We start from the raw sequence: 26,758 nt of genomic DNA on the forward strand, positions 1-26,758 counted from the left end.
GTGAAAATAGTAGGAAGACATCTGGGCCTAGTAATAAAATTAGGTCTGCTACCTAAAAAGCAGCCAGCATTGTTTTGGGGCCTCAGAGATGCTCCAGCAATGCAAATAGTAATAGTGGCTTTGGAAAGTGCTTCTACTATATGGCATAATTTGCAAATACTGCTTTTAAAAGACATATTAAAATTGCATCAAGTTAAAAGAAAAAAAAATATATAATGAAAAGGTGATTTTTGGCTTTAATAACATAATGGTTCAATATTTATGTAGTGCTTTGAGTGTTTCAGAGTTCTTCACTGGGATGGGGACATGACGTACCGATTCAAAGGTGAGGGAGATAAGCACAGCAAGGGTAGGAGACTTAAGGAAGAGTGTGGTTGAGAAACACCTTGCTTTGTTGCATAGTCCTTTGCTCTTTACCATTAGAAACACTTCCCAGTTTTGTTCCTCAGTAGGATTTCTTCTTCTCTGAAGGATGATTATAGAAAACTGATGTGCCTTAAAATAAATCTGTAACTAATACCACTCTCAATGAATTTGAAATGGCTCGAGTAAATGCTCGGTGTTTGGTGTTGTAGCTGACCTGCTGCCCAGCTGGTTGCTGTCTATCCTGAGTGATGGCATGGGCATGAGGTACAGATATCCTTCCCTGCATTAAACCAAAATGAGCATGAGTCCACACTTCTTCAGTGGTGGCAGGCAGAATGAAAATTCAGCCTTTGTGTTTTTTCTCCGTATCTCTTACTTACAGTGACAAGCTCAGCAGGTTCAGCCTTCGAGTCATTAAAATAAATGTTCATATTATTAAAATCCCATATTTGATGCTTGGATTCCCCTCCGTTTCCTGCATCAAGTAATTGAGATCTGCGAGCTTCAAGTCTGTATTCTCCCATCAGCAGCATCCAGGTTCCCCAACCTGCCCTGGGGCAGGTTTCTTCCCTTTTCCCATCTGTTGGGTGAAGATGCCAATGATTGTACAGAGAGTGGTTCTATGGAAAAACAGTTGGAAGAGAGCTAGAGATCTTAGGGAACCACATGGTGTTACTAATCCTTGAGCTTTCCAAAGACTTGTCATCACAAATAAGAGTTTTCCACTTTCAGGGGGAGGAGGGAAAGAGAAAAAAAGAAGGAAAGAAATTAACCCTGTGGTGTGATGACAGAGATTTCTATAAATCACATTGCGTTTCACACTGCTGCTGACAGCCAGCCAAACCTGAGCTGGCCAAGTTTCCACAGGTCGAGCACATTACAGGGAGCTTAAAAACACATCCACAAGTGTTCAACTACCTTTTCTGTTGCACAACGCTATTGATGTTCAGAGGCTTTGTACATCATGGGATGGTCAAAGGCATGTGGATGGTATTCCTGTTTTTTCTCCATCTCCTTCCCCACTTCTGGAAAAGTACCAGCAAGTCCCCCAAGACCTGTGTTCATTTTTGCTTGTGAGTAAAACCTCCAGAGCAAATAATAACCCACTAGGATAAACTTTTGTCCAAAATATACAGTTAAGAACTTATCTCACCCTTTTAAATTTTTCCTGCTGCAAGTATTTACTGTGACCTTAAAAACATGGTTTTCAGCAGCTTTTCAAGATGTATTTTCCCATCGATCTGGCAAACGCGTTCCGGATGGCAGTGCTCTGCTGCTTTCCCAATGCTGGGTTTGTGCAGAGCGCCCTGGAAACTCACAGCTAGAACATGGAGGTCTGTCTTTGAAGTCAGAAGCATCCCCATAAATGTCTGCCATATGACTGGGAAAGAGTGTGTGTTAGGGCATGGTTTTGTCAGGATTTTTCATGGTATGTTTATTAGGAAAATGTAAACTGGATTTTCTGAGGATTTTTGTCTTTTTTGTTTCATTGAATAATACCTTTGAAGACGGAGTTGCTCCTTTCCTAATGATGTGTTTTCTTGTGAACTTCAAAAGAACAGAGTAACCCGTGGAGCAAAAATACTTATTTGCACTAATAGGGTAAAAAGAAGAAACTAGATAAAATCTTACACTGTAATGAAAGCTGAGTTTAAAGGCTTAGATTTGTGGTTGACTACTTGTGTGCTGCTGCTACTTAGCCTTTTATATAACTGCTCTCTCTTCACATGTAAAAGTATAACTGTTGGTAACTGAAAATACAAAGGTAAATGAATCCTTCTTTGAAGAGCTTAGGACACACGTTGCAGTGGGATTTAGAGATTTCATTGAGTGTGAGATGGAGACAAGGTGGCCCGTTCTGCCATGCATCCAGAGCAGTACTTTCCATCTAGCACGCGCGGTGTTGTTTTCATTAAAAATTGCTTAGTGTTCTGGCTTCACAGCCGGTTTGTTTCTCTTCCGTAATCTATGTGTGGTGGTTGCATGTGGTGGTGGTGATGTATCCGGTGGGACCTGGTTCTGCCACCATTTGACGCTAGCAGTAGCGTGTAAGGCTTGCCCAGTGAAGTTGAAGCCAGGCTCCAGCTTGACCCGTTATTCTGTCTTCCGTCAAGCTGGTAGGGGTATTTATGCTGTAACATCGAATCAACTACCAGTAGTATAAGGTTTTGGGGAAGGTCCCCCCTCCACCCAAAGCACTAGAGTGAGTTACAAATATGTTGAAAGTCACTGGGGAAAATCACTTTCTAACTATTGACATTTTAGTAGAAATCTAATGAGGTACTTAGATTTTTCTAGTATGTTACGTTGAGGAGAAGTTAGAAAATATTCAGAAAAGGAAAACTTGGATTTTTAAATTTTTTTTTAAGCTTCCTTGTAATACAACTTGAAAAACAAACCCTCTATTGATTTTGTTGTTGTTCTGCAATCTGACCAGAGCTCAGGTCTGGTCTACAGAAAGACTGAGCACTTTTCCAACTCCCTTTTCTGCTCCCCAAAACCCGGCTGGCTGAAGATGACTCATCTCTGAAGAACTGGAAAGTATTTCCCAGACAACATTCATGTTTTCCTTTACTAAACGGGCAGAATTTAGAAGAGGTAGGAGGAACACAGGTATTCTGCAGAGAGCTGGGGGAAAAAAATCACAACCCTGCCCTCAACCCCATATCCCTGCTATATTTTCCATTTAAATGGCAAAGTCAGCTTGTCTCCTGACCTGCATGCAGATGTTCAGTTGAGCTGCAGTTTCATAAGATTATTCACCTCAGTAAGATCTGTGAGCTTTCCTGTAATTCCCGAAGTTTTTCCTGCCCACATACTTTACCTCCAAGCCTTGGGAAGGGTAAAGATTTTTTTATTTGCTTGTATGTTTAAGATTTCACCGTCCTCTGCTACTACACTGAGCCTAGTCTGATTTTCAGTTTCATTGTTTTATCTATGGCTTTTCTAACGCTCAGCTAATACTAGAACCCTGTTTTCCAAGGCGCTGTACAGGAGGATTAACTCTACCTGAAAGAGTTGCAAAGGCACGCAAGGGACTAAAATTCCCAAGGCCAAATAGTGGGGTGAGAATAGATGGAAACAACATCTAGCACTTCTTGGTTCTCCAGCCAGAGGCAGTACTGCCTAATGCATAGGCATTGAATATCTTGGCCCTTTTTAACCACCTGCAAAAATTGCCCCATAGTCCTCTGGGATGGGATTGCTCCACTCCTGCCCTACTCCTTCTGTCTTCTGATAGACTGCCAAAATGAAACCTCAAGTAGTGGAATAGCCAAACTCCTTCCCCTTGCCCTGGCCACTGGTCAAAGTCCACCCTGCCCAAACAGAATGCTTGATGCATTGAAATAAAGCATGTTAGTCTGTGTTTTCCTCTGCGCTGCAGAAATCAGCTTGGTCACCTCTTTGACCTCCAGTACATCGAAACCTTTCCACGTGTGGCAGGTAAGAAGTTGGCTGCAGTCCTTCACAGCTGACTGGCAGCTTCCCCGTGCTTTCTGCAGGCTTGGTTAGTGCAGTAGCAGGTCAAACCCACACCATGCTGTTATCTGAAGTGCTCACGGTTGTTGCCCCAGCAGTATCACAGTAAATCCATCATGTACCAAGATGTAGTGGACCAGCTACCCTCATCTGAGCACGTACCCGAGAGCTTTGTAGCATGTGCTCTGTTTCTGTATACGCTATTAGTGTTTCCACTGAGGTCTGCATCTTTCTAACAGCTCGCTGCAGCTGTATTTGCGCATTATAAAATAGCATGCTTTAAAGTGCCTTGTGAAGCAGATCCTTCCAGCCTTGCACTGTAAGGAAACAAGAGTCACACCATGCAAAAGTGTGTCTGCGCGTGTCAGCAAAGTGCTTTTTCAGTGTGTTAGCTGAGTGCCAAAATTTCAAGAGGAATCGGGCGATTAAATTTCGAAACTACATCTCTTCTGTTTTTTAGGAATTTATCATTTTGCGTACACGCAACATTTTGCTGTGTGCCTCGTATCTTCTATATGCACAATTTAATTTTAATTTTTTAGTATTGTCTTTCCCGGTTGTTGGGATTCTTTTTCTTTCTTTTTCTGGGCAGGTTATACATATGCTAATAGAAATATACCTATTATTTGAAGCATAGTTCTGCTTGTCAATGAAGCTTCATTAACACCGTTATCACTGCCTGACATTTATCTTATAATTTTCCAGAGTTGACTGTTACATCTCCATGGAAACCCAAATTGCAATTGAAACAAGTGAGATAATAAAGGCATCCATAGAGGATCGACAGTGTGCAAGCTCACAGTGTTTGCAGGCTACATTTGTTTATAGTTACTTAGATAAATCCATTGCAGTGGAGATTTTTGTTACCTGTGTCCTATCTTTCTATGACTGCTGCTTATTGCAAGGTTTAGAACAAGACTCGCTTTCTTTTTCTTTTTAATTAGAGCAATAAATTTTATTTGCCTCAGAAAGGGAGGCATCAAAGATGTAAATTCTAGATCGATTTTTCTGGGATGAAACGTGAAGGGGTTTATATATGATTTTGGCACTATATAGATTGATGCATTTTTAGGTTGGTTTGGGTTTTTTTTGAAGCAGTCAAAACTTATGGTCATGGACTCTTTTGATTTGCTGACTCTTTCAGTATGCAAGAATATTTTTTTTTTCTATACCTAAGGACTTGAGCTCTCTAAGTTCATGACTCTAAATCAATTTAGATGGTGCCTCAAAGCATAGAGTCATGAAACTGGATTGGGTCCAGAGTGAATTAATCTGAAATTAATTTGATTTTGAAAGGCTCCATCTGGCTGTGTTTGGAAAAGACATTTAGACAGATATATAAACAAATGATCATCTGTATTCTATATGCCAGATGTGGTGTCAAAAAAATGAAGAAATGGTTTAAAAAAATCAGCTGAGGGGGATTTTGCTGTAATGATGCTCAACTTGTTAAAATTACAATTGCATCACACTTTGGACAATAATCTTTTCTTATATTCAGATTTGTAAAAGGGGGGGAGCATGGGTGAGCTTGAGAGGATATTTTGTTTTAAGTAAGAAAATTGAATGTCACAGCTTGCTTTAATTGTCTATTTGAGATCTCACATAAATAAGCGCAGCTAACTGAAATTGGCTTTGCCCTTAATACGAGCAGTGCTGTGATCTTCCATTCCCTTTTTAAGGAAGCTATTTAGGTGAAGCAGCCATGTCAGGCGTCAGTTGTTGGCCTCTTTCTCTTTACACATATGCTTTGGGGCCCTATGGATATAGCTCCCTGCGCTTTATGGAGCTCTGCTGGGAGCGGGTCTGCATGCACGTGTACACCCGTGGGTGCCCGTCTTGAGATATGTTGGACTGTAAATTACTACTTGCAACAACTGGTTGACTTTAGCACACAGAGATGGCTGTGTTTCAGAACAAATGTGTGGAGGACACCTCTCCCGTGCCCTCCATCCCCCCAGCCCCAACTTCAGGACACAGTTTGCCATAAACTAGGTAAGTCCTTGCAAACTTGCAGTTAACTGCCAGCCTGGACATAAAACTTCCTGAAATAGTCACATCATCAATTATCAAGTAAAAAAAAAAATATTTTGAACCCTTCATTGCTGACTTTGAAGTTTTTGCAGGGGCAAAAGAAAAAGGGAATTGAGTAACAACTTTGTAAATTTGGAGCAGTAAGTGTTTGGAATGTGGAGAGAGAGACTGAAGTTGTTGACAAGAAAACAGATGGTCCTACATGTCCTGAATTTTAAAAGCCTGATACTAATCTAATTCAGTTGTTGGCATGTCAGAAATATATAAGCATTTGGGTGTAATCAAATACTTTAAAAAGTAATACCGATAAATGTTTCCTGCCACACAGAAAGAAGTATACTTCATTGCAAATACGTGCCATCAGTAAACCAAGGCATTATTAATCCATACCATTAATACTGAGAAGTCAGCTACTTCAGACTCAACTTCATGTGAAAAATTATATCAATCGGAGCTCCAAAACTACCATATAATTGTGCAAGTACCTGAGCACTCTTTCATGTTACTGTCCAGCTTAACAGTAAAGAGAGAGAACTCCTTTGCAATGTTGAGTCCCTTTTAGACGTAGCACAGATGTTTATGCAAAAGGACAGCCTCTGCCCCAAAGACATGACAAAGGAAAAATCTGGTGAGGAGCACAAGAGTGGAACAATAAGTTGCAGTTGTTGTTCACCAGCATCGTGGTTGTGATTTGTCAGGGTTCTCTTCCTGCCATAACAGAGATCAGTTTAGAGAGAAAAATTATAAATCAGAAGCCTTTGGTAATACTGAGATCTTCAGCTCAAAACCAGATGTGCAAATGTCCATCTGGGAGCTGGCCATCAGAAAACATATTTAGAATTCCTAACTTGGGTATTTATCGGACATGTCTGAACACTTGTGGTACTTTGCTGCTGCTGTGTAGTTAGAAATGCACCTGCCTTACACCTGATGAAGACAGACCCAGTCTTGTTTGAGGGTTTAAGGTACAGAACAAATTCTGCCCAGAAAGCAAAAACGATTTATTGGGTGGTTGCCTAAGCTGAGCTTTATGTTGGAGATCATTATTGCTTGGTGGACTTCATCCAGCCTTGAACTAGTTAGTTCCCAAAGCCTACGTGACAGCCTGGAAGAACAAGGCTGGAGGTTAATACACAGCCTCTTAGTTTAGATTTCCAAGCCACTTATTTTAGTCATTCTTAGCATATATTCCTAGAAATCTGTGATCCTCATCCATACTTGAACAAGAGGGGAAACAAACTCAAGGTGGTCAGGGGTGGGTTTGGCTTTCTTCAGCCATTACAGGGCAGGAGTCTGTCACTGGCTGTTGGGCTTCTACTAATTTCAGTTCAGTAAAATCTATAGGCTGGTGTAAGCAAATCCTTAAAGATTCTGAAAGTAGACCATTATAAGTTTTATCAGCATAAACAAAAAGATGCTACCCCGTTCAGGCCTGTACAGATGGTGTGCTTAATTGCTTCCACTATTGGGTGAACTAGCGATGATACTTAATTGGTTTCCAAAATAGGGGACTTCAAAAAAGAAACCAAGCTTCTTCCTCCCCGTTTGTCATCTTTGCTTCTGTAGTCATTCGTTCTATTGTTTACATATATTTTATCTTGTACAAGTTGCTCCACTTGTGTCTGCGTACAGCACATGCACATCATTAAGCACTACTGGGTGTTCTAAAAAATAATTTACTCGATAAAAAATAGGTCCATACACCAGTGGCAAGACAATCGGAGATGTGTTGGACATCTTTTTTAGAGGATGTATTTGAATGTAAAGTTTTTGTGGGGGTGAGATGTAGCAGATGTACAAAGCTTTTGCAAAGGCACCGTTACTTTAATGTACAGTTGTAGGAAGTATTGCCAAAAGCAGGACATTAAAATAACACCTTTTGCTAGTTTTAAACATGTATACAAGGGATATCCAGGGTTTAGGTTCAAACCCCAGCCTTAAATCAAACTGGTTTGTAATGGAGGTGGTGCAGCAGCGCAGAGGCTGAACAGCTGAAGAGCCACCACCTTTCATGGAGGAGGTTGCAGCTGGGCAGAGACAGACCCTCTCTCATTTGCTTTGGTCAGCAGAACTCTTGAGGGCTCATTTTAGGAGGTCCAGAAGACTTAGCACAAGGGCAGAGACAGACCCTCTCTCATTTGCTTTGGTGAGCAGAACTCTTGAGGGCTCATTTTAGGAGGTCCAGAAGACTTAGCACAAGGGCAGAGACAGACCCTCTCTCATTTGCTTTGGTGAGCAGAACTCTTGAGGGCTCATTTTAGGAGGTCCAGAAGACTTAGCACAAAGGTGTGTACGTGCTGGAAAGTGCACCATGACCCGAAAAGGTAATTGCATTTTAACATAGCTCTTACGATGATTTCCTTTGGTATCCTTGATTTCTTCCCGTGACACTAATGAGGGATCTGCATCTACGCCTCTAAAAAATAGTGTGTTTTATGTCATGTGGGCTCAGCTGTCTTCTGATGTTTCTGTAGTATGTATTCTGGTCAGTACTTTTCCCAATTTGTATTGCCCGTAGTGTCATGCAGGCTGACCTACCTACTTGAAAGGCAACTTCCCCCTGCTGCTCCTTCTCCCAGCTCAATTTTTTTCCCCATCAAGACATTTTTCAAGGTAGGAGGTTTTTCCCCCAGTTTTTCAAACCTTTTCCTGTGTGACAGGATGCTGCCTCTGTACCTTACCTAAAATTTGCATTTGAGGCATTAAAGCGATCACATGTACTAAATTTGGAATTAATCAGAAAGCAAGTATCCCCTGTAGTAACAATGATTTACCAGTGTTTGTATGATCGAATAGACAGAGAGAGTTAGCAAAGCTGAGCTGCAGCTCATCACTGATTTCACCAGAAAAATTACTGTGAATTTTAAACTATCAGAGCAGTAAAAAGGACTCCATTGTCTATAGAAATTATGCTTTTACAGCTAATTTCTGCCAACGTGGAGGCAACACAAGAAAAAAATTATTTGCATTTACCATTCAGGGCTTACACGAGCACTTGAGTGTTATTAGCTACTAAGAAGAATAAAATCTGAGGATTGGATGTCAGATATTAAAAGCCATCAGAACTGTTCATGTAGTTAATGTGGGTGTGTGAGTGCAAGTGTGGTTGCTCTCTGCTGGATGGACGAAGAATTGCTCAGCTCTTTGTTAAGGCTTTATGGGTCTGTAAAATGGAGTAAGGGAGAATGTTTTGCAAGCTCAGGATTTCAGTGTCCCTCCTGCAATTGCAGCTGGCCTTCAAGTGTAGCAGAATGGCAGGTTTGCAAGTCTTATAGCTACTTAGTTGTCAGCCCCACTGATGGGCGTAGGGAAGCCTGGAGAAAATAATTTTGTAGACATCACTGCATGCATAGGAGCAAGCATCCCGCTGTATGTTGCTTGTTCATTGGGCACGGTGTCAGGTTCGTTTAGCAACTGCTGTTAGGGATATGTGTTAATAATAATTATTGGTATTAGTAGTGTTTAATAGTTCTGCCAAGAACTGTAAAAGGCACTACAGCAGGAGCAGTTAATGATTTTTGAAACACCATCTTTCCTTTGAGCTGCTTTTGAGCAACTGTGCTGTGAAAATGCTGATGGGCCAGAAAGCTTCTGGAGATGACTTTTTCCCCCCCCAAAAAAAGACAGAGACCTGGTCGTTTACAGCTTAAAAATATGGAATGGCTCGTTTTTGTGTTTGTCAGAGGTTCTGGCCCTTATTTTGCTGGCCAAAATCCAATTTAGGTAATTACATTCTGTGTCTATAAATTGCAACCCCCTGCAGTTTTCAATTGGGTATGGTATTGTTCTACCCTTCCTGGCTGAAATTGTTGTACAATAATGCTCCATGTCATTAAACAGCTGCCGTCTGTCACCTTACGATGAAGTCATTCCTTTCTAAACAATGAGCTTATAAAGCCCTTTTGGGTCCTTCCAGATAAAATTTGCTCGTAAACCAGCAATTACGATCTTTCGAATACAGTAAGGTGATGCTTGTGTGTCTCTCTTGACAGCAATTGGAGTCCTTCAAATGGGTGTTGTCCCTTTTGTCAGCTGGTGTGATATCCTGGCAGTAACTCCAAGGCTCGGATGTAAATATTTATCATCGTAAAACTCTGATGCCTGTAAATGCCTCTGCATCGGGGTGGATTTAGTCATCTTTACACTTGGAACCCGTTCATTATCGTGTTCTTGTCATTACGTTGGTTCTTAGAGGAGGTGCAGCGTTCTCCTACAGAAAAGGGAACATCCCCAGCAAAACGGTAAAACCACTGAAATGGGCTGAGGGTCGAGATATGAATTAACCAAGCCAGAACAGTGAGAAGGGTTCTGGGCAGGGTTAGAAACAGACTGTGGAGAGGGGTCTCACATAAACCCATTTGACGGCCATTTTTCAGCACCTGGCTTGACACCTCGTTCATTAATGGAAATGAACGTAGATTAACACCAAAGCTCTTAACAGTGATGGATGTAAGAGAGTTCCTTTTGATCCAGACTTTGTTTCTGAAGTCTGCCTCTCTCTCCTTAGCGGTCAGTTCATTTTTAGCAGTCTTGCTGTAATTACAGATACGAACGGGAGAGACAGAGAAGGCGTCTACTAGGTTTTTCCGGAGCTCTTGCTTAAGCAGCAGTAATATTGAAACAATCTTTAGCTCCTCAAAGAGTGGCCCTGTCAACTTGCTGAAATGATGGAATGGTAGTTAGGTTATTAGAAGGAAAATTGGCACAAATTGAGAGAGAGGATGCTCTGGCAGCAGCCACAAGCAGCCAGCAACTCAGTGGCTTAATCTCTGCCCTCAGGCTGCTCTCTACGATATAGATGACACCTTGTCAGTGAAGATGATGTGCTGGGTCACCCCTGAGTCCAATGGGCTAAATTGGCAACGGAGGGAAGGCTTGCTGCGGTGTAGAGACAGCATACCACATAATCTACATTTTTTTCTTTTATTTTTTTTAATGTATGTCATCATTTGGGTACTGACAGTAATTGTCAAAGGATCCCATTCTCATTAGTGTCCTCTAGAAACAGCTGTCTCTGTACACTTATGCTTTCAAGAAATAGTCTTAAGCTTTCACAAAAATTGCTTTTTCTCCTCTTGGAAAGTTCCACGCGTAATTTCTCTTTTGCCTTGTTATTTCTTGGGTCCTGCAGGAGGGGAAGATGGGGGAAGGAAGGAATCACTTCCTCTGAGAGCCATTGTGCTGGCAAAGAGCGGTAACAAAAATCCCTGCAGCTGTTGGCGACTATGAGGTGCAGAGTGTCCATCAGGTGAAGGTGAAGCTTGGGAGAGGATAAGGGAATTAGTCTTTAGCAGAGATTATTTGTGAGGGTTCAAGAATATTTGGCTGGATTTTATATTGGCCCAACAAGCTCTGTGACAACTCATCAGGCAGGTGTGCTGTATAGTTGTGATCCTCAGGAGGCCTCAAGTACACTGTAGGGATAACATCCATAGAATCTCTAAAATTTGGAGGTTTTCCCCATGGTCATCCCCCTTTTGTTTTATTGGCTTGTTCAGTTTGTCTGCATTGGCCGCAGTCCTTGGGTGGCCGCAGCTGCCATTGGGTGAAGATGCTACTGCAAGTGCCATTGCGGTCACAGTGCTCACGTGCTCCTCGACACGCCAACGGTGGGAGTGGGATCCCTCCTCTGAGGTGCTGGAGAGCCTGAGTTCATGCTGAAATCGAAGGAAATGCAATTAGAAAGGAGCCCACCTGAGCTTGTAGAAATGAGCGCTCTCTCTGCAGCCTGAACTTGCCTATCAGCTCCCCCAGATGTTGACAGCTCAATGAACCTCCTACCTTTGTAGGGTAGAAAAGGATTATAAAGAAAAGTTACGCTTGTTTTTTCCCTCCTAAATCTGCAGGAGTTAGGGGATTGACAGAGCTGTCAGCGGATGGTGGAATTTAGTCTGGAGAAGTTTAATGACTTACCCAAGTTAATTCAGGCAGCGAGTGACAAAACCTGTCCCCTGGAGCTTCACATCACAGCGTACGGTAGCCTACACCTGGAGTCAAAGCCATCTTTATCCAATAAAGCATTTAAGGAACATGATCGATGTAATTTGACTTCAGTTCCACCAAAGTAAAGAAAGGGCTTAATCATTTTGTGGATTTAGAAGAGATCTTGGCTGGTGCCTACACCTTTAGCTCAAAGCAGGAACATGATGCTAATGGGGTCATTAACCTCAGAAAACAGGTAGAAGTGTTTGGTTTTGTGGTTTCCCAAAAACTGGCTTGTTAGCAATGGAAATTGTGGTGCTCTTGGTGGTAAATGTGGTTTGGGTAAAGGAATAAGCAAAGGAATAAACTTGTTATTCTTTATTAAATATGGCCTTTGCTGCAATTTGGGGCTAAAGTAGCAATTGTGTATGGATTTCTTAGAGAAGGGATCCAACAGAGGGAATAGATGAAGGACGTACTCTAAAAACTAGCTCAATTCATTTTTTAATATAAACAACATAGAGAATAAATGAAGTAAAAACTGAAGCTGATTTCTGAAAGAAAATAGTTGACTGAATCCAGGGCAAAGCTGGGGGCTGCACACGACGTTTCTACCTTCTCTTGTCTTTGCAGGTCCAAAAGAATGTGTAAGCATTTCCCTTATGTGAAGCTGTAAGTCGGGGATTTTTCAACCTCCCTCCTAGGGAGGTTGTTTATCAGATTGTGTTTTACATAAAGGAATAGGAATTGGAAGGAAATAATGGAGTGATTTTCTAGAGGTATAAGTGTCATGGAGGTGCTTATTGCTCCATGAAAGTCTTGAAAGTTATTCCCATGGAGTATGATTCAAGTGAGTTACTCAGGGTTTTTCAGTTTTTTGGGGATTCTTGGGGGTGGTTCTTTGGTTGGTTGGTTGGTTTAGTGTGTTACGTATGTACGGAAAATGCGTATGTAGCATGAAATTGTCATTTCTCCAAGTGTGCCTGTGACCTGTAGAACATCTTCAAAATGAAAAGTATATGTAAAACAAGAGAGGGTATTTGCACATGAAACATGATATGAAAGGTTGGACCAAACCTTTCAGTCTTTTACTCAGGCAAGATTCCCACTAGAATCAACAGGAATTTTGTCTAGTAAGTGAGTGTGATAGATCCTGTTGCCTGCTGATCCATGTTGAAGACACTTCACAAGTGATGATCAAACTTCTTGTTGTTAGTTTAAAATGTGCCTGTAATATAATTTCCTCCTGCCTGCTGTAAGGACGGAAAATGCTAAAGTTAATATGGACTTATTATTGTGATTAGGTGAATTATCCTTGCAAGGAGATAAAACACAGGGAACTAAATAATTTGTCTTTGCACAGGTTATAGCTGTGAGACAGGGGAATTACACGGGGTTGGTTTTTTTCTTGCCATTCTTAGATATATTTTTTTTAAGATGTAAAATACGATTTTTGTCTCATTGTGCAAATTTTGAGCTCTTCCAAGTCCTCCTGTGGGCATTCTTTCCCGAACAATCATCAAACAGAGAAATTGTAATTAAAGGCAAGTTTTTTTGAATGTGGCAGGTGGCTCTGAAATGCCTGAATTCTGCAACGATCAACTTTCGACCTTGCTGAACACAGCCATTTCCCCCCTGTCCCTGATGGGAAGGTGGGGGAAATGCTCTAAAAGTCGCATCTCATTAGTGTTATTTCATGAAACTGAAGCATCCAAAAATTATCATCACTTGTGGAATCTCTAGCCAAGTAATTAGTTGAAATTACTGTCCTTAATTATCAATAATGACACGAGAGGGGTTTTGTTTTTTTTTTTGGTTTTTTTTTTGGTTTTTTTTGTAATTTTTATTTTTACTTTTGTTCAGTGTTTAAAATTACTTGTTTTCCTTGTAAGAGTACAGCTCTTCCTAAGCCATAATATGCCATAGGTCTCACAGAGCAAGTTATTTTTTGTTGCTATGTTCTTTTCCCCTGCGGAAGTGTGTGGTTGTTTTGAACTGAGATGTACATTTGGAGATCATATAGGGTAACAATATACAGAGTATGAAAAATTTCAAAAATTTGATGTCCTTTTGCAGGGAGCAAAACTTTTTGAAGCAGCATTTTAATTTTTACAACAAAGTAGGCAATTCTGCCATTGCTTTCTCTTTTTGAATTGCGTCTCTCTCTTTTTTTTTTCTTTTTTTCTTTTTTTTTTTTTTATAGCAGGGTGCAATAAACAATTTGCTTTAAACTGGAGCTCTCCAGACTGCTTTTGCTTTTTAAAAAGCGTAGGCAACTAATCGGCAGCAACCAGCCACATAGCAGGAGTGTTTTCCATTCTAGGCAATATCATACTAATTTGATGCACACATGGATGCTTCACACAATCTGCAAATTCATCGCTGGCGTCTTGCATTAGTCATCTGACAGATTGCCAAGTGTTTCATATTCCTTTCATGTGACTTTTATTACAAAACACACACACACACACACAGACACACGCACACACACTGCCTTATTTCTGCCAGTAGCCAGTGTAGTGAGAATTCACTGCAGTTCTGTTTACAACAGCCATGGAGAGAAATCTGCACTTATTTGCAACTATCCTCTGCTTTAAAATGCAAAAGTCCCGGTTTGCATTGTGCCGCTCTCTTCTTATATAATGACATTAAGCAGCAGCCTGCAGAGAAAACCAGACTCAATGAAAAATGTAATTGCATTGTTTTTTTGTTCATAATACTTATGCTATTAATTAAATACTGATTTGTTTTTTCCTGCTTTGTGCCAATTGACATCATCTTCTGCATCTAGTGCACATGAAAACTGCGTAGTCTCCTAACTTGCCGTCTCTTTTTAATCTCCTTTTCCACTTTCTAGTAACGGCACAGCTAACAAGATGAATGGAGCTTTGGATCATTCAGACCAACCAGACCCAGATGCCATTAAGATGTTTGTTGGACAGATTCCCCGTTCATGGTCGGAAAAAGAGTTAAAAGAACTTTTTGAGCCTTATGGAGCTGTCTACCAGATTAATGTTCTCCGAGACAGAAGTCAGAACCCTCCCCAAAGTAAAGGTACAGTAGTTGTGCTCACTGCTTTCAATTAGTTTTTGGTTTGTGGGTGGTTTTTCTGTTTTTTCTTTCCCCCACCCCCATGATCTTGTTTGCCTTCAGGATTTCTAAAGAGGTTTGCATATGGGCTGTCTTTTTTGAAGCACACTGTGTTGAGCTATGCAGCAGTCCTGAGAGGAGAGGACTCCTGAATACCTATCGATTACTGTCTTCCTCTTTTTCTTAAATTGTAGTTTAAATGCCTGTTATCTGGAAGCATGCATTCCAACTGTGCGAAAAATAACAAAAGATTGCCGTCTTTGTTTAAATTCTTATTGCCAAGAAACATGGAAACTTGAGCGATCACTTTCCCAGGATTAGCTCATGAAAAATATAATTTTCTACTTCCTTTTTTCCCCCTCTTTTCACCCCAGCTGGGAATAACTTTAAGGATACAAAAGGGGAGAAATGGTAACAGTGGGGTCTTGTTGTGTCATTGCTCCAGAGGCAATTAAAATTACAAAACAGAGTGGCCCTGCTCTTTTCCCCAAAATCTGATTTCTTTTCTGCAGTCGTGTTAAAGGATTGATTTTTGGCACTAGTATTTTTCTAAAAGGAAGTGTTGGTTTTCTCTTCTGCTTTTTTTTCTATACATATTTAAAGTATTTGTCCTTAACTACATTGCTTTCTTTCACTGTATATCTATGTATATTTAGGCCCATGAGAATTCTAGGTATTATAGCGATGTAAGCATAACATATGTTTACATGTAGACTGAGTATTTTGTTTCACAGAATGTATCTTTCTCCCTAAATAGTTACACTTCATGTTTGGTACATGAAAGTGTTGCTAGCATTGCAAGTAATTTGTGCAGCTCAGAGGCATTGCTAGGTATGGGGGTGTGCCTGGCTGTAAGGTTACTATATACTTACTCATTCTTACTGCGCTCCTGCCACTGCTTCTAAAAACCTTTAAAGTGCACATGGGACAGAGAATATAATAACATGCTTTTGTGGGCTAGCTGCTAACAGTGCAAAACAGCACTTGCTTGAGGTTTCCAGTTCAGTGGGAGGTGGCTGCTGTTGTGTGAGGCACACAGCACACCTTCGGGTGCTCTTGTGCTGTTGTGAATAGCCCTACCAAGGCTCAGCATCTCCTCCTTGCCCTTGCATGGGGCAGAGGATCCTCTCAATGGCCTCTTCTTTGCTGCCCTGATTTAAGTAGCCTCGTGCTTTGAGTGAAGTTAGTCCGTTTTGGGTCACTTGCATATATAACTCCTAGTTAAAAGACTTGGGATCCTGGTGTCACACCGATGTCAGGGAGGAGGTTCATCTCACCCTATCTCGCTGCTAATCATGCCCCTGTACTAGATTGCTCTTTCCCTTCACAAGCAGAAGATATTTTTGGTTGGAGTGTTTCAGTGTAGTTCTGCTTCCAGCTCCCCCTATTCCCTGGGATTGATGTACTGTAGCATGTAGCCCGCTGCCATGTTAGCACACAGCTCTCACCAAGTGTCTTTTTCTTGTAATGCTGGATAGAAGACAGCATTAAGAGGTCAAGAAACTGGATTTTCTGCAGTCCAGGCTGCTATGGATGAGCAAACTCCTACTTAGTTTAACCCACTAAGATGCTGAATTTTGAGACTCGTCCATTTAGAAAGAGCTGATCCTGGGCCCTAGAAATGTCTTCACACTAAGCAGTAAATGAAGTGAGAATGATATTGTGGTTAGACAGAAGAAAGCCATTGATTCCCGTTTTGGTAGTGTTTTCCATCATACTGTACCCGTCTGTCAGGCAGCAGAAAGGTGTAAGGATTAAGCACAGATCATGCAAATCATTGTAGACTATGAGTATTTGCGGTCCCCATATTCAATATTCCTTTTCAAAGGTTTGGGGTTTTTTTGCTTGAAGTCTTTTCAGCCATGCAGAGAGGATGCTTTTATGTCACTTCAGGCATTATATGTTTTAATGAGTAAATTAATTTAATCCTCAAGCAAGACAGAAGAACGATCAGGTTTATGTTTCCCTGACGCAGCAGCCAGCTCCTCTGGTGGTCGGCTTTTCCCTTGGAAGCTTTGGAGGAGAGTGTCTCCATGCTGGCTGGCTCTGTTCTTCCTTCTGGCTCAGTCTGCAAGCCAGGTTGCTAGATATAGAAACCTCTTGAGTTTCTTGTGGATGTCTTGTGACTGGGAATGAGCTGTACTTTCGTAATCCAGTGGTGCAAAGGATTCTGTGTGAGTTTTAAGAATGTTAGAAGCAAACAAACCAACATACAGATGCCCTGGAAAATGGCTGATAGTCTCATTGTCATCACGATGCATGAGAAATACTTCACTTGTGCTGTGTAATTGGCATTTAATCATCAAGCTGAGGTTTGACTTTTTGTTTAGAGGTGTGGCTGAATTCGATGCTCTCCTACTCTGTAAACAGCCACAGGAACCAACCGCTTTCATTTGACTTGAGCTGGGTGGGTGGGGGTCATGCCAGGCCTCTGCCTGCCTGCTGCATCTCTGCATCACCTCCAGTTTTGTAGAATAGTGCATCGGTGGTCGGGTGACGCTGGAAAAAGGCCATTTTGTATTTCATTGCATGGCTGTGGCTCTGTGTTGTGCAGAATGGTCACAAGGCTGCAGTCACCCAGAAATTTTCTCTGAATATTCTGCAAGACATGATTTGCAATGACAAAAATGCAAGTTAGTGTTACTACACCGTGTGGCGTGGGTGGAGCGGTGGCGGTTTGGTGTTGTTCTTGGAAGAAAGATTTCACTCTCACCAGATGAGAGCTGTGCATTTCTGTTAGCTTGGCCAAAGGGGCTTCTCCAGTTTGGGTGGAATTTTTTCTCTGATGAACTGTTTATGAAGTTGCAATCTGAGTTTATCCTGATTCTGTCAAAAATAACCATAGGCTGCTTCTCTGTTTCTTACTGTTATTAAGACTGTCTTTCATACCCTCCAACGACAGACGGCCTAGTTCATGTCATTCCTCCTTCTGCAGAAGCCAGAGGATAGACAGGTAGAAAGCCAAGTTGTACTCACTTTAGAAAACTGAAAGGAAAGCCACCTTACTCCCACAGCTATATTGCGGCTAGTGCAAATGTTGAAGCTCGGCTTTATTAATTGGGAACCACAGGGATGGCTGCATTTCAATGGGTGATGGCTGGAATATCAGTAGGAAACTCCGCATGCTTTCCAGCATTTGCAGTTCTGCAGTTCTTTTTGGATGTGTGAAAGAGCTCGGCAAAGTAATTTGACTTTGCGTTTATCCCCTGTTGTTTTGTAAGCCTTTTTCCTCTTTCTGCAACAAGAGAAATCCAGAGGATTAGGTAAACTGGGGGGGCGGGGGGGGGGGGGGGGGCGGGGGGAAGCCAGGAAATCCTGTAACACTGAAATAAATGGCACTTTCAGCTTCTGGGGGCTAAGGGGATTCAAAATCTATGCAGATCAGCCCTCTCTGTTCCCAATCCAGCTTGCTCTCTTTGTATAATTTATTCTGGGTGGATAGATGACGGGGTTTTTTTCCAGAGTAGTTGTTAAAGAGAGCTTCTGTAATACCTCAAATACAGCAAGCTTTATGCGAAGGCAGTATACACTGCCACCGAGATCTCTCTTCTTCCCCGCTGTTCTCCTAAGCTGGAAAGATTTCCTTGCCTGCTTTTGTTTCGGAATCTGACTGCTGAAGCAAGCAGATGGCAACAGGGCTACTTTTGCCTTTTGAAATGCAACAGAAGAGTCTCAGGCCACATCCACAACGTCCTTTGGGTGCTTTAATACCTGTAATTCTTGCGGGGATCCAGGACCCCTAAACCAGCTCTGTGAGCCGGTGCCTGCTCATGCTCCATAGCAATCGCCTTGCAGAAAGCAGGGGAGAGGCACCCGCCAAACAACGAACTGCGTGTTTCCTTGTAGCCTTTTACACACCCTTTATCAGATTAGAGGGAGGCTGCTGAGTGAACAAGTATGTGCTGTAGTTAAAGGCCAGTGTTTATTATTATCCTATTTAACATGGTAATTTAAGTCTACCGGGAAGCAAGCAGAGGAATCTGATAATGAGGCATTTGTCTGCTGCATACAGGAGAGACCACATGGGCGAGGCATGTAGGAGGCAGAAGTTATCTGGCTTGTTGGGGTTCCATTTCAGCTACCCTTTAGCCTTGCAGAAATATTCCTGTGCTGGTCCCTGCTCATGGTGCCCCATTTTCTGTGTGGCAGGAGGAGAAAAGGGGACTGGGGCAGTCCCGCGTGGGAGCAGAGCTGTGGCACTCCGCTTGTCACACAAGCCCATCCTGACTGTCCTAATCAGCAACAAAGACCAGCTGTTCCCTGCCTGCCCTTGCCTCACTGCTCAGGCAGTTGCATGATGCTTCTGCTGCTTGAAGCCATTTCAATGCATCGTGTTTTGCAAAACTATTCTAGATGCTCTTTAAAAGCTCCCTTCAGCCAGTGCTCCAGGAGTCAGGGTTTCTCCACACTTTTTGACTTATTTTGTGTTTTGAAAGCTCTCACAGGTCCACATGAACATTGTTTCGCTCTTGAGATCCAATGAGTTGTGTCGTGAGCACATATGCTATCGAAACTGCGGGACTTGAAACCACAGCCATTATGCATGTGTATTTTACACTAAATTTTAGTGTTCACGGGTGAGAGAGCTTCTGTTACAATTGTAGGCTTGAAGAAGTCTTTCATGCACTGAATGAAGAAGTGCCTTGTATATTTTTCCTTTTAGCAGGTGCTTTGTGCACTTTGTGAAGTTTCACAAGACAAAGATTGGCAAAAGCCAGATGTTGCCATTAGATACAGCAGGGAAGGAGAGTGAATTATAAAATTGAGTTTTCAACTTTCAGTTTCTGACTTTAAGATGTTTAAATTTAAACCTTAAAGAACCATTTAAAAAAAATATGGGTTATAAGTAGAATCATAAAATCTATTATAGATGTGAGCTGATATTTATAAAAGGTAATTCTTATTTGACAGATCTGCTGGAGTTTTTCAAGAGGTTTCTCTGAAAGTGGACAGGTGTGAAATTGTGTCTATAATCAAGCTGGATTTCCCAGGGGCGTTTTGCACGGTGTCACACAAGAGCCTAATACACGCGGTTGCTGGTGAAGCAGAGAAGGGCCCCCTTTCAAATGGAGAAAGGAGCTGGTTAGATGATCGAGGGCAGATTAGAATGGGGAAAGGTTATGGACCAGGGAAAGAGAGGGGATGATGTCTGGAGAGCAACAGGGACTGTTATTGGAGATCAATACTTTTTCACTCTCTATGTAAATGCCTTTAACAGAATGAACCACCAACTTGTTATCCAACTTTTTGGATCATGCAGAAGGGACTGGATGGGGTGAAGCCACCTGATAACCTGAAGAAAACAATCCAATACAAAGAGATTCAGTTGGAAAAAATGAACCGTGAGCAAGAAGAGTAAATTCAAGTTTTGAGTGGACATATATGTTGAATGAGTATATATTTCAGAGATTTGAGAGCAGGAGAGGATTTGAAGAGCGCACATATCATAAAAGGACTGGCGTGGTGTTTTGTGTCCATATGGCCAAAAAGGCACAGAAAATGTGAAGCTGTATAAATGGAAGCATTGAATATAGCTTTCAAGGAAATACTGTAGCATTTAAAGAAGGATTTTTTTGATCAAGTTTAAACTACGGTTACCAATATTTAGTACCATTCTATAGAAGAGGGCAGAGGTCCAGAGAAGAGCAGCATGATTTTGTATGAAGTTGGGAAGGGTTAAGCCATGGTAAAAGGTCTAAGAAGGTTAACTTGTAAAGGGCTTCAAGCATTTGACTTACAAGAAAGCTAAAAGGGGAAGAGCTGAGGAAGAATACAGGACTGTACCTTGGTTTCGAAAGAAAACGTTATAAGGGGATACAATTGAAGTTTCTGCCATATCTTGAAATGCGTAGTGAAGGCAGGAATAGATAAGCACTTTCAATTAATGTTAAACCCAGGGACTGCACAGCATAGACTTAAGGTTGAAGAACAGCAGGCTAACAAAAAATTCCAACTTCTTAAGTCAAACGTTCTTCCTCCACTTGCAGAGCAGAGAATGGTCTTCAGAACCTGTGGTAAGAAAAGTTCCAAAAGAAACTTTTCTCTTGCTTTCTTCAATTTAGTATTTTGAAATAATGTGCCTGGAGCAGTATGTGACATGACTGCTGCCCTGTGCAGTTTCACCCGTGAGCAGGACAAGGTGCCAAGGCTGTGGTGGGCACAGCTGACAGTATGTCTATGTCCAGTGTGAAGAGGGTCTGAGATTTCTGATGACCCCTGATCTTTTGGCATTGCTTTGAAGGGAGATAGCAGGTGAGGATAACGTCCCATGGCGTACTTGACTGCAAACCTGTTGCCCACATAAATCAGTCTGGCTGTGTATTCCCATCACTGACCACAGCAAGAAAGTCAGCCCCTGTAATACCCAAAGTGGCCCAGCGAACCCAACGCAGTCAGATGGCGCAGGAGTAGTGATGATATTTGTGAAGACACTGTAACAGGAGTGCAGGAGTGGGGGTTTGTGATTGCAAAACAGGAAGAGTGGAGGATGTTGGGGGGATTGGGTAGAGCATGTTTTTCCGTTGTGGTATTTAAAGAGGGAAATAGCACATAACATAAACCCTTCCTTAGCCTTGTTTTTGAGGTTCCTGTATGCAGCATGTGAATGACTGGAGCTGTAGCAGAATTAAGCTTTTTTTTTTTTTTTTTTTTTTAAGGCATCTTTTCACTCCATGTTTTTACAGTATTTATTGCAGGCAGGGCTTGATCCAGAAGTGAGATTTCTGGGTGTTGCTGTAAGAAATTAATAACACATCTCTAAAGGATTAAAGTAGATCACTTTGGGGCTCATTGGTTGCAGTTTTATAGCAGCTTAACTATGATTTAGAACTGTATATGAATTTTCACAATCAAGCTAAGACTTTATAAGCACATTGCTAATTACATCTATGCTGAAAAAGCACGTAGACTTTAACTACATGGATTGGTTTAGTTAAGTTGATAGAAAACCCATACGCAGACCAGCCATTAGAAAAGTAGGACCTCCTATTCCCGTTGAGGTGGTCTTAATCTCTAATATTCATGTCTGATAAACACTTGGGAAGAGGCAAGTTAGGTAGAGGGATATTAGAGCATCAATTCAGGCATTAAATAAAGCCAAGCACTTTCCGGTTACTTCAACAGCTCCAGGAACTCAGGTGGAAGTACAGGTTCAGTTTTCCTGAGAGTTCAGGAAAAAGAAGAAAATAAAAAAAGGAGGGGATATCTGTCTGTCTTTTTTTTCCCCCTCCTACTTATATTTAAAAGCAGTTGAAGGCTAATGATTGAGAATTAGGGGGCTTAAACAATAGTGAGGTTTTGTCAAGACAATGCTGGAAAAGAATGTTTTGCACAATAGTTAAAAAAGACAGGCAATTTCTTTAACGCTGGCTTCTTCAGCACACCATCCAGCATTTACCTATAGGATATTTTAGAGCAACTTTACCAAAAACTCCCGAATGTTCTTAAAATATAGATGGGTAGTCTGTTTTTCATAATGCCATCGTTACATCAGAAAAAAACCACATAGGCAGGTGGTTAAAAAAGCCTGATCTTTCAATAAAATTGAAAAAAACCCAGCTAATCAAATTGTGTTGTTGAATCTGAAAAATATGCCAAACCTCATTCTCTCAAATATATAATCTCAAAGCCAAAATTTTAATGCATGGGAAAATCTAAGTCAAGTCATGCACACACTTGCACACAGGAATTAATCAATGGATATAATACTCAGACATAATATCACATGCATGTTTAAGTGTTTTCAAGATTGGTGCCTACATTTAAAGTACATACCTCCTTAATAGTGCCAGATAATGTCAGTTTAAGATTTATGCCATCCAGTTTCTTAGGTTGCATATTAAAGCTCACATCAGTGAGTTCTGATCTTTTTATGATGTTGTGGCACTAAAATTCTTTCTTCTTCCAATTTGCTATTAAATGAATAAACATACAATATTTATCAGCTTGCCACTTAAAAAATGATGTGTGTTTCTGTTAAAGAACAATTACTTGAAAAAACAACCCACAACCTTCTCTTATTATGTAGTGTTTCTAATTCTGTTCAGTTCTAATGTTTGAGTCATTTGCCCATAACATAGGAGGAGGTTTTGTAAAGGATTTGAGAACGTGGTCTGAAATCTTCACGCACTTTGGGACGGAGCTCGAAGGAAGGAAATGTTTGACAACCGAGCAGTGTCAAAAATCAAGTGTAATTGGGGAGTAGCCTTATGACCATGTATTTCAGCTGCAGTGCAGCTTCCAAGTCTCTCATTTCCTCCACAAGAACGGCGTTTTTTTGCTTTCATCTTCTGCTCCTGTCACCCCTCTAAAATCACGCACAAGTGCGTGTGCACATATATACACAAATAAATGAAAGTCTAAGATTAAAACCCACAATGCAAGATGTTCTGCTCATTAAAGGACAGAAGAGACTCAGAGGCAGTAAGAATTTCTCTGTTAGTGCTGAGATTATGTGAGTGACACATAGATATTACCATGATGGGTCATAATAAAAAGCTAAAGACCATGTAAAATGTTTTATCATAAATGTCATCAGTTTTGCTGGTTCTAAACATGAAACATAAACCCCAGTAAATCACTGAAAGGATGTCTGTTATTCCTTATCTTTTTGAAATATGATATGAAATGGATATATGTGTAGCATTTGCAGTGTAAATTAATTACTAGGTCATTACTTCCATCTTCCCCACTCCAGACCTTTCTTTCCAGCCTGTATTTTTTGCTGGAGCAAGGTAGTGGGAGGACAGTGCTGAGCACGCTTAGGGTCTGCTAGGAGCCACTATCTACTCAGTGTCAGGTTTCTGATACAGATGCCAGGAAAGGACATGCCATGCCAGTTGTAGTATTACTTCATTTTAGACATCAGTTGTAGAGTGCACCGTAGCCATCAGCATATTTCAAAATAAAGGAGATAACTCCCTAAGGATAAAGTCTGGTAGTGACTTCTAAGCCTGGTTTGAGCTTAACTCAAGCCAATGAGCTATGTGTGGAAGGCTGTGTATGCTATATAAATCTCCTGGTCCATCTGTCTCCGGGAAGAAGGCATTTTCAGGAATCTGTGTCTTTCTAATTGCTTATAAAAGCACTCTGAGACAAGCCGTGAATAAATTGAATTTGAAAGTTTCCAGTGGATCTTTTCAGGTTTTCACTGAACCTAATTACTTTCTAATCTATGCCCATGAGTATGCAGTTTTAAGTGGGATGGTAGACTTTCGCTCTGCAGATTAAACTCTGTGGTGCAAAAATTCATTATTATTTGTGGAGGAAAAAACTTCAGTGTCTGCTGCCTTGTGGCTTTAATTTAAAATAACTACTACATCTGAGTCATGCATTCTTTTGGAAAAATAAGGTGAGCTGTAAAGAGGTACAAGATATTTTCTAATAAACCATGTCTCTTATTTGCCTAACTGAATGGGGAAAATTTATGTTTCAAACGTTAATTAAACTGGCCTAGTAGCTCAAGATGTCACACTTTCAATTGCAATTTTAGGGGAGCTGTACCACAATAGGGAGTAGATTAATATAATGTACTGCATGAAACTTCCTAGCTGCAAGGATGAGCATGGCACCGTAAGGAGCGGCACTGCTGCTTCAGCTGTAGATCTCCACGTGTTTTGCAAAGGGAGACAAATACCGTCACTGAGTCTTTACCAGCTGGAAGAAGTGAGATACAGAGGTCTGGGGGGACTTTTCCAAAAATTTCTGAACCACTTTGAGCAGGCAGAGAATAACGTTCTGCCTGTGCCGTTGTTGTGTCGCCTAAATCAAATCTGCTCCCTTCGTTCTTGGTACTTGAATCCCTGAGCTGGTTGACACAAAGATTTTGTTATGTTAATGCTGCCCAGGTGAGATCTGCATTGGTTTATTCACATATTAATCGGATCTGATGAGGGCTGAACTTAAAAAACGAGTGTGGAGCAGACCCGTAGGCACCGACTCCCACTCTTCTTCTGGCCCCCTAATTAAAACGATGAGTACGAAAACAACAGTCTTCCTTTATTATTTGCAGATCATGGGATATAACAATCATTGTTGATTTTAAATGGTCTATATTAACCCGAGTAATTCCGCCGGGGCTTCAGATTCTATAGTAAAAGTGTTGTGTTGTCTCTGGCTCAATTAGATTTTTCTCAGTGTCAATTTTAATTCACTTCACCGGAGCGTGGGGGAACTCTCTGTGGAAGGGAAAATGTTACTTGTGAATGAGAGCCTCCTGCAGCCCACATTTTATTTAAGAGTTTTAAAATGCTTGGCGGTCCCACATTCTCCCTTGAACGTCTGCTATTGTATGCTGGAAGAGTTGAACAAAATTGCTCGATGTTTCTTAATGTGACAGGCATCTGAGTGTGAGCAGGAGGATGCGAATGAGGAGAGTGAAATCTTTGGTTCCTTCTTTTTATTTAATAGTGAGGAAAAATAAAAAAAAATAAAGCTTTGGTGAGCCTTGGTGGCCAAACAGACATAATGATGTCAAATGTTTCTCACCCTTACAAGCATTCACCTGGCCACATATACAGAGAAGTAAAAACTAAGGAGCGGGGATTCCTTTTGCAGTGCTGAGTCTAGGGCGGAGGCTGAGTGGCCTGGGAAGGTTTTTTTCCCCCCTTTAGACTTGGCATTTCTCGCCTCCCGTGGCCTTCGGCACTTAGGTGTGGCTTGCTGGGTTATGTTGTGCTTGGTGCCTGCTGCCCAAGCAGCCCAAAGTGTATTGTTCCTTCCTTATTGCTAAAGGGGAAGAAAGGAGTAGATCTTTAGTTTGAGGGCACTTCTCACCATCGTGAGAAAGAGAAGACAAGAAAAAGCGCCTGTGGTAGAGTTGTAGGGGAAGGTTTACTATAGCCAAGGGCCCAAGATGTATGCTGTGTATAAGTGGGGCTTTCCAAAACGCTTGTTTCCATCCTGCTCAGCAGGTTTCTCTTTGTATCTCTATTCTATACCTCTCCTTCCAGTATTTCATTAAACTCTTGAGACATTAGCTTTACGGATCGTTGTGGACACTGAAGTTTTACTTGGGGTTGGAGTCTTGTTTGTTTGTTTTTGTTTTCTTTGACTGATACCTCCAGTTTTCAATTTTGCAAATGGTTTAGGCCACTTTCCACTGGGCTACCTGTAGGAAAGCACCTGAAAGTGTCACCAAAACCAGTCAGTTGTGGGCGGCAGATGTGAACCTCATTTCTGATTCAGATAGGAAACAAAAACCTCAGTGTGATGCTGGAGTGCCCCGTAGCTATTAATAATGCCAGCTTGTGTATGAAAGGTAAATACGAAATTATCTCAACTGCATACCCCTTTAATGTTTTTCAGAAAAATTGAGCAAAACTATCAAAATTGTAGTTTCTCAGTCTGTAACCTCCCAGCCTTTATGTTTCCAACAGTGTTAGCTTTCCTTTATGGTCCTGAGCTGTTAGCATGCAATGCCTTTCTGTGCTTTGTGGCTTGCTAGTTCTTGCTTGGGTATGTATTGAGTTAAAAGGTGCTGTGTGAAAGCACAGATTTATTATCGTTAGTATTATTATTATTATTATTATTATCATCATTACTTAGATGCTGCCGTTTAAGTAGTTCAAAAAAATCTTGCAACTAAAGGTCAGCATAGCTTGTAGGTTTACAAGTAACGGTACAAGTAACCTTCAGAAATTTCCTCATGACAAGATAAGTGCAGCAATTATATTTAAATGAGTGCCAGAGAAAATTTCACTGTAAACTACATTAGCTGGAGAGTGTAAGAAGATTTAATTGAATTAATGTTACTTACTATCAAATGCTCCATCTAGTGTATTGCCAGGTCTCCTTATTACTAAGAATAATATTTGGCTCATAAAAACCCCTGTTCAACTAAGCACACAGTTCTGACGACTTCAGCAAA

General features: G+C 41.2%; 1 protein-coding gene across 11 annotated transcripts in view; it reads left to right on the plus strand.

Moving 5' to 3' along the window:
• Positions 1–26,758, plus strand: part of CELF2 (CUGBP Elav-like family member 2) — a 376,856-nt gene that overhangs the window by 230,409 nt on the left and 119,689 nt on the right. For 10 of the 11 annotated variants that reach the window (XM_055710556.1, XM_014283718.3, XM_055710559.1 and 7 more), the window contains one exon: positions 14,660–14,856. In XM_055710556.1, the coding sequence (XP_055566531.1) occupies positions 14,660–14,856 (197 nt within the window). Of the gene's footprint in view, positions 1–14,295; positions 14,493–14,659; positions 14,857–26,758 lie in introns of those variants that run through there. The other variant, XM_055710562.1, reaches the window with a different exon arrangement.

This window comes from Falco cherrug, chromosome 5, assembly GCF_023634085.1.
Source record: "Falco cherrug isolate bFalChe1 chromosome 5, bFalChe1.pri, whole genome shotgun sequence".
Taxonomy (NCBI): Eukaryota; Metazoa; Chordata; class Aves; order Falconiformes; family Falconidae; genus Falco; species Falco cherrug.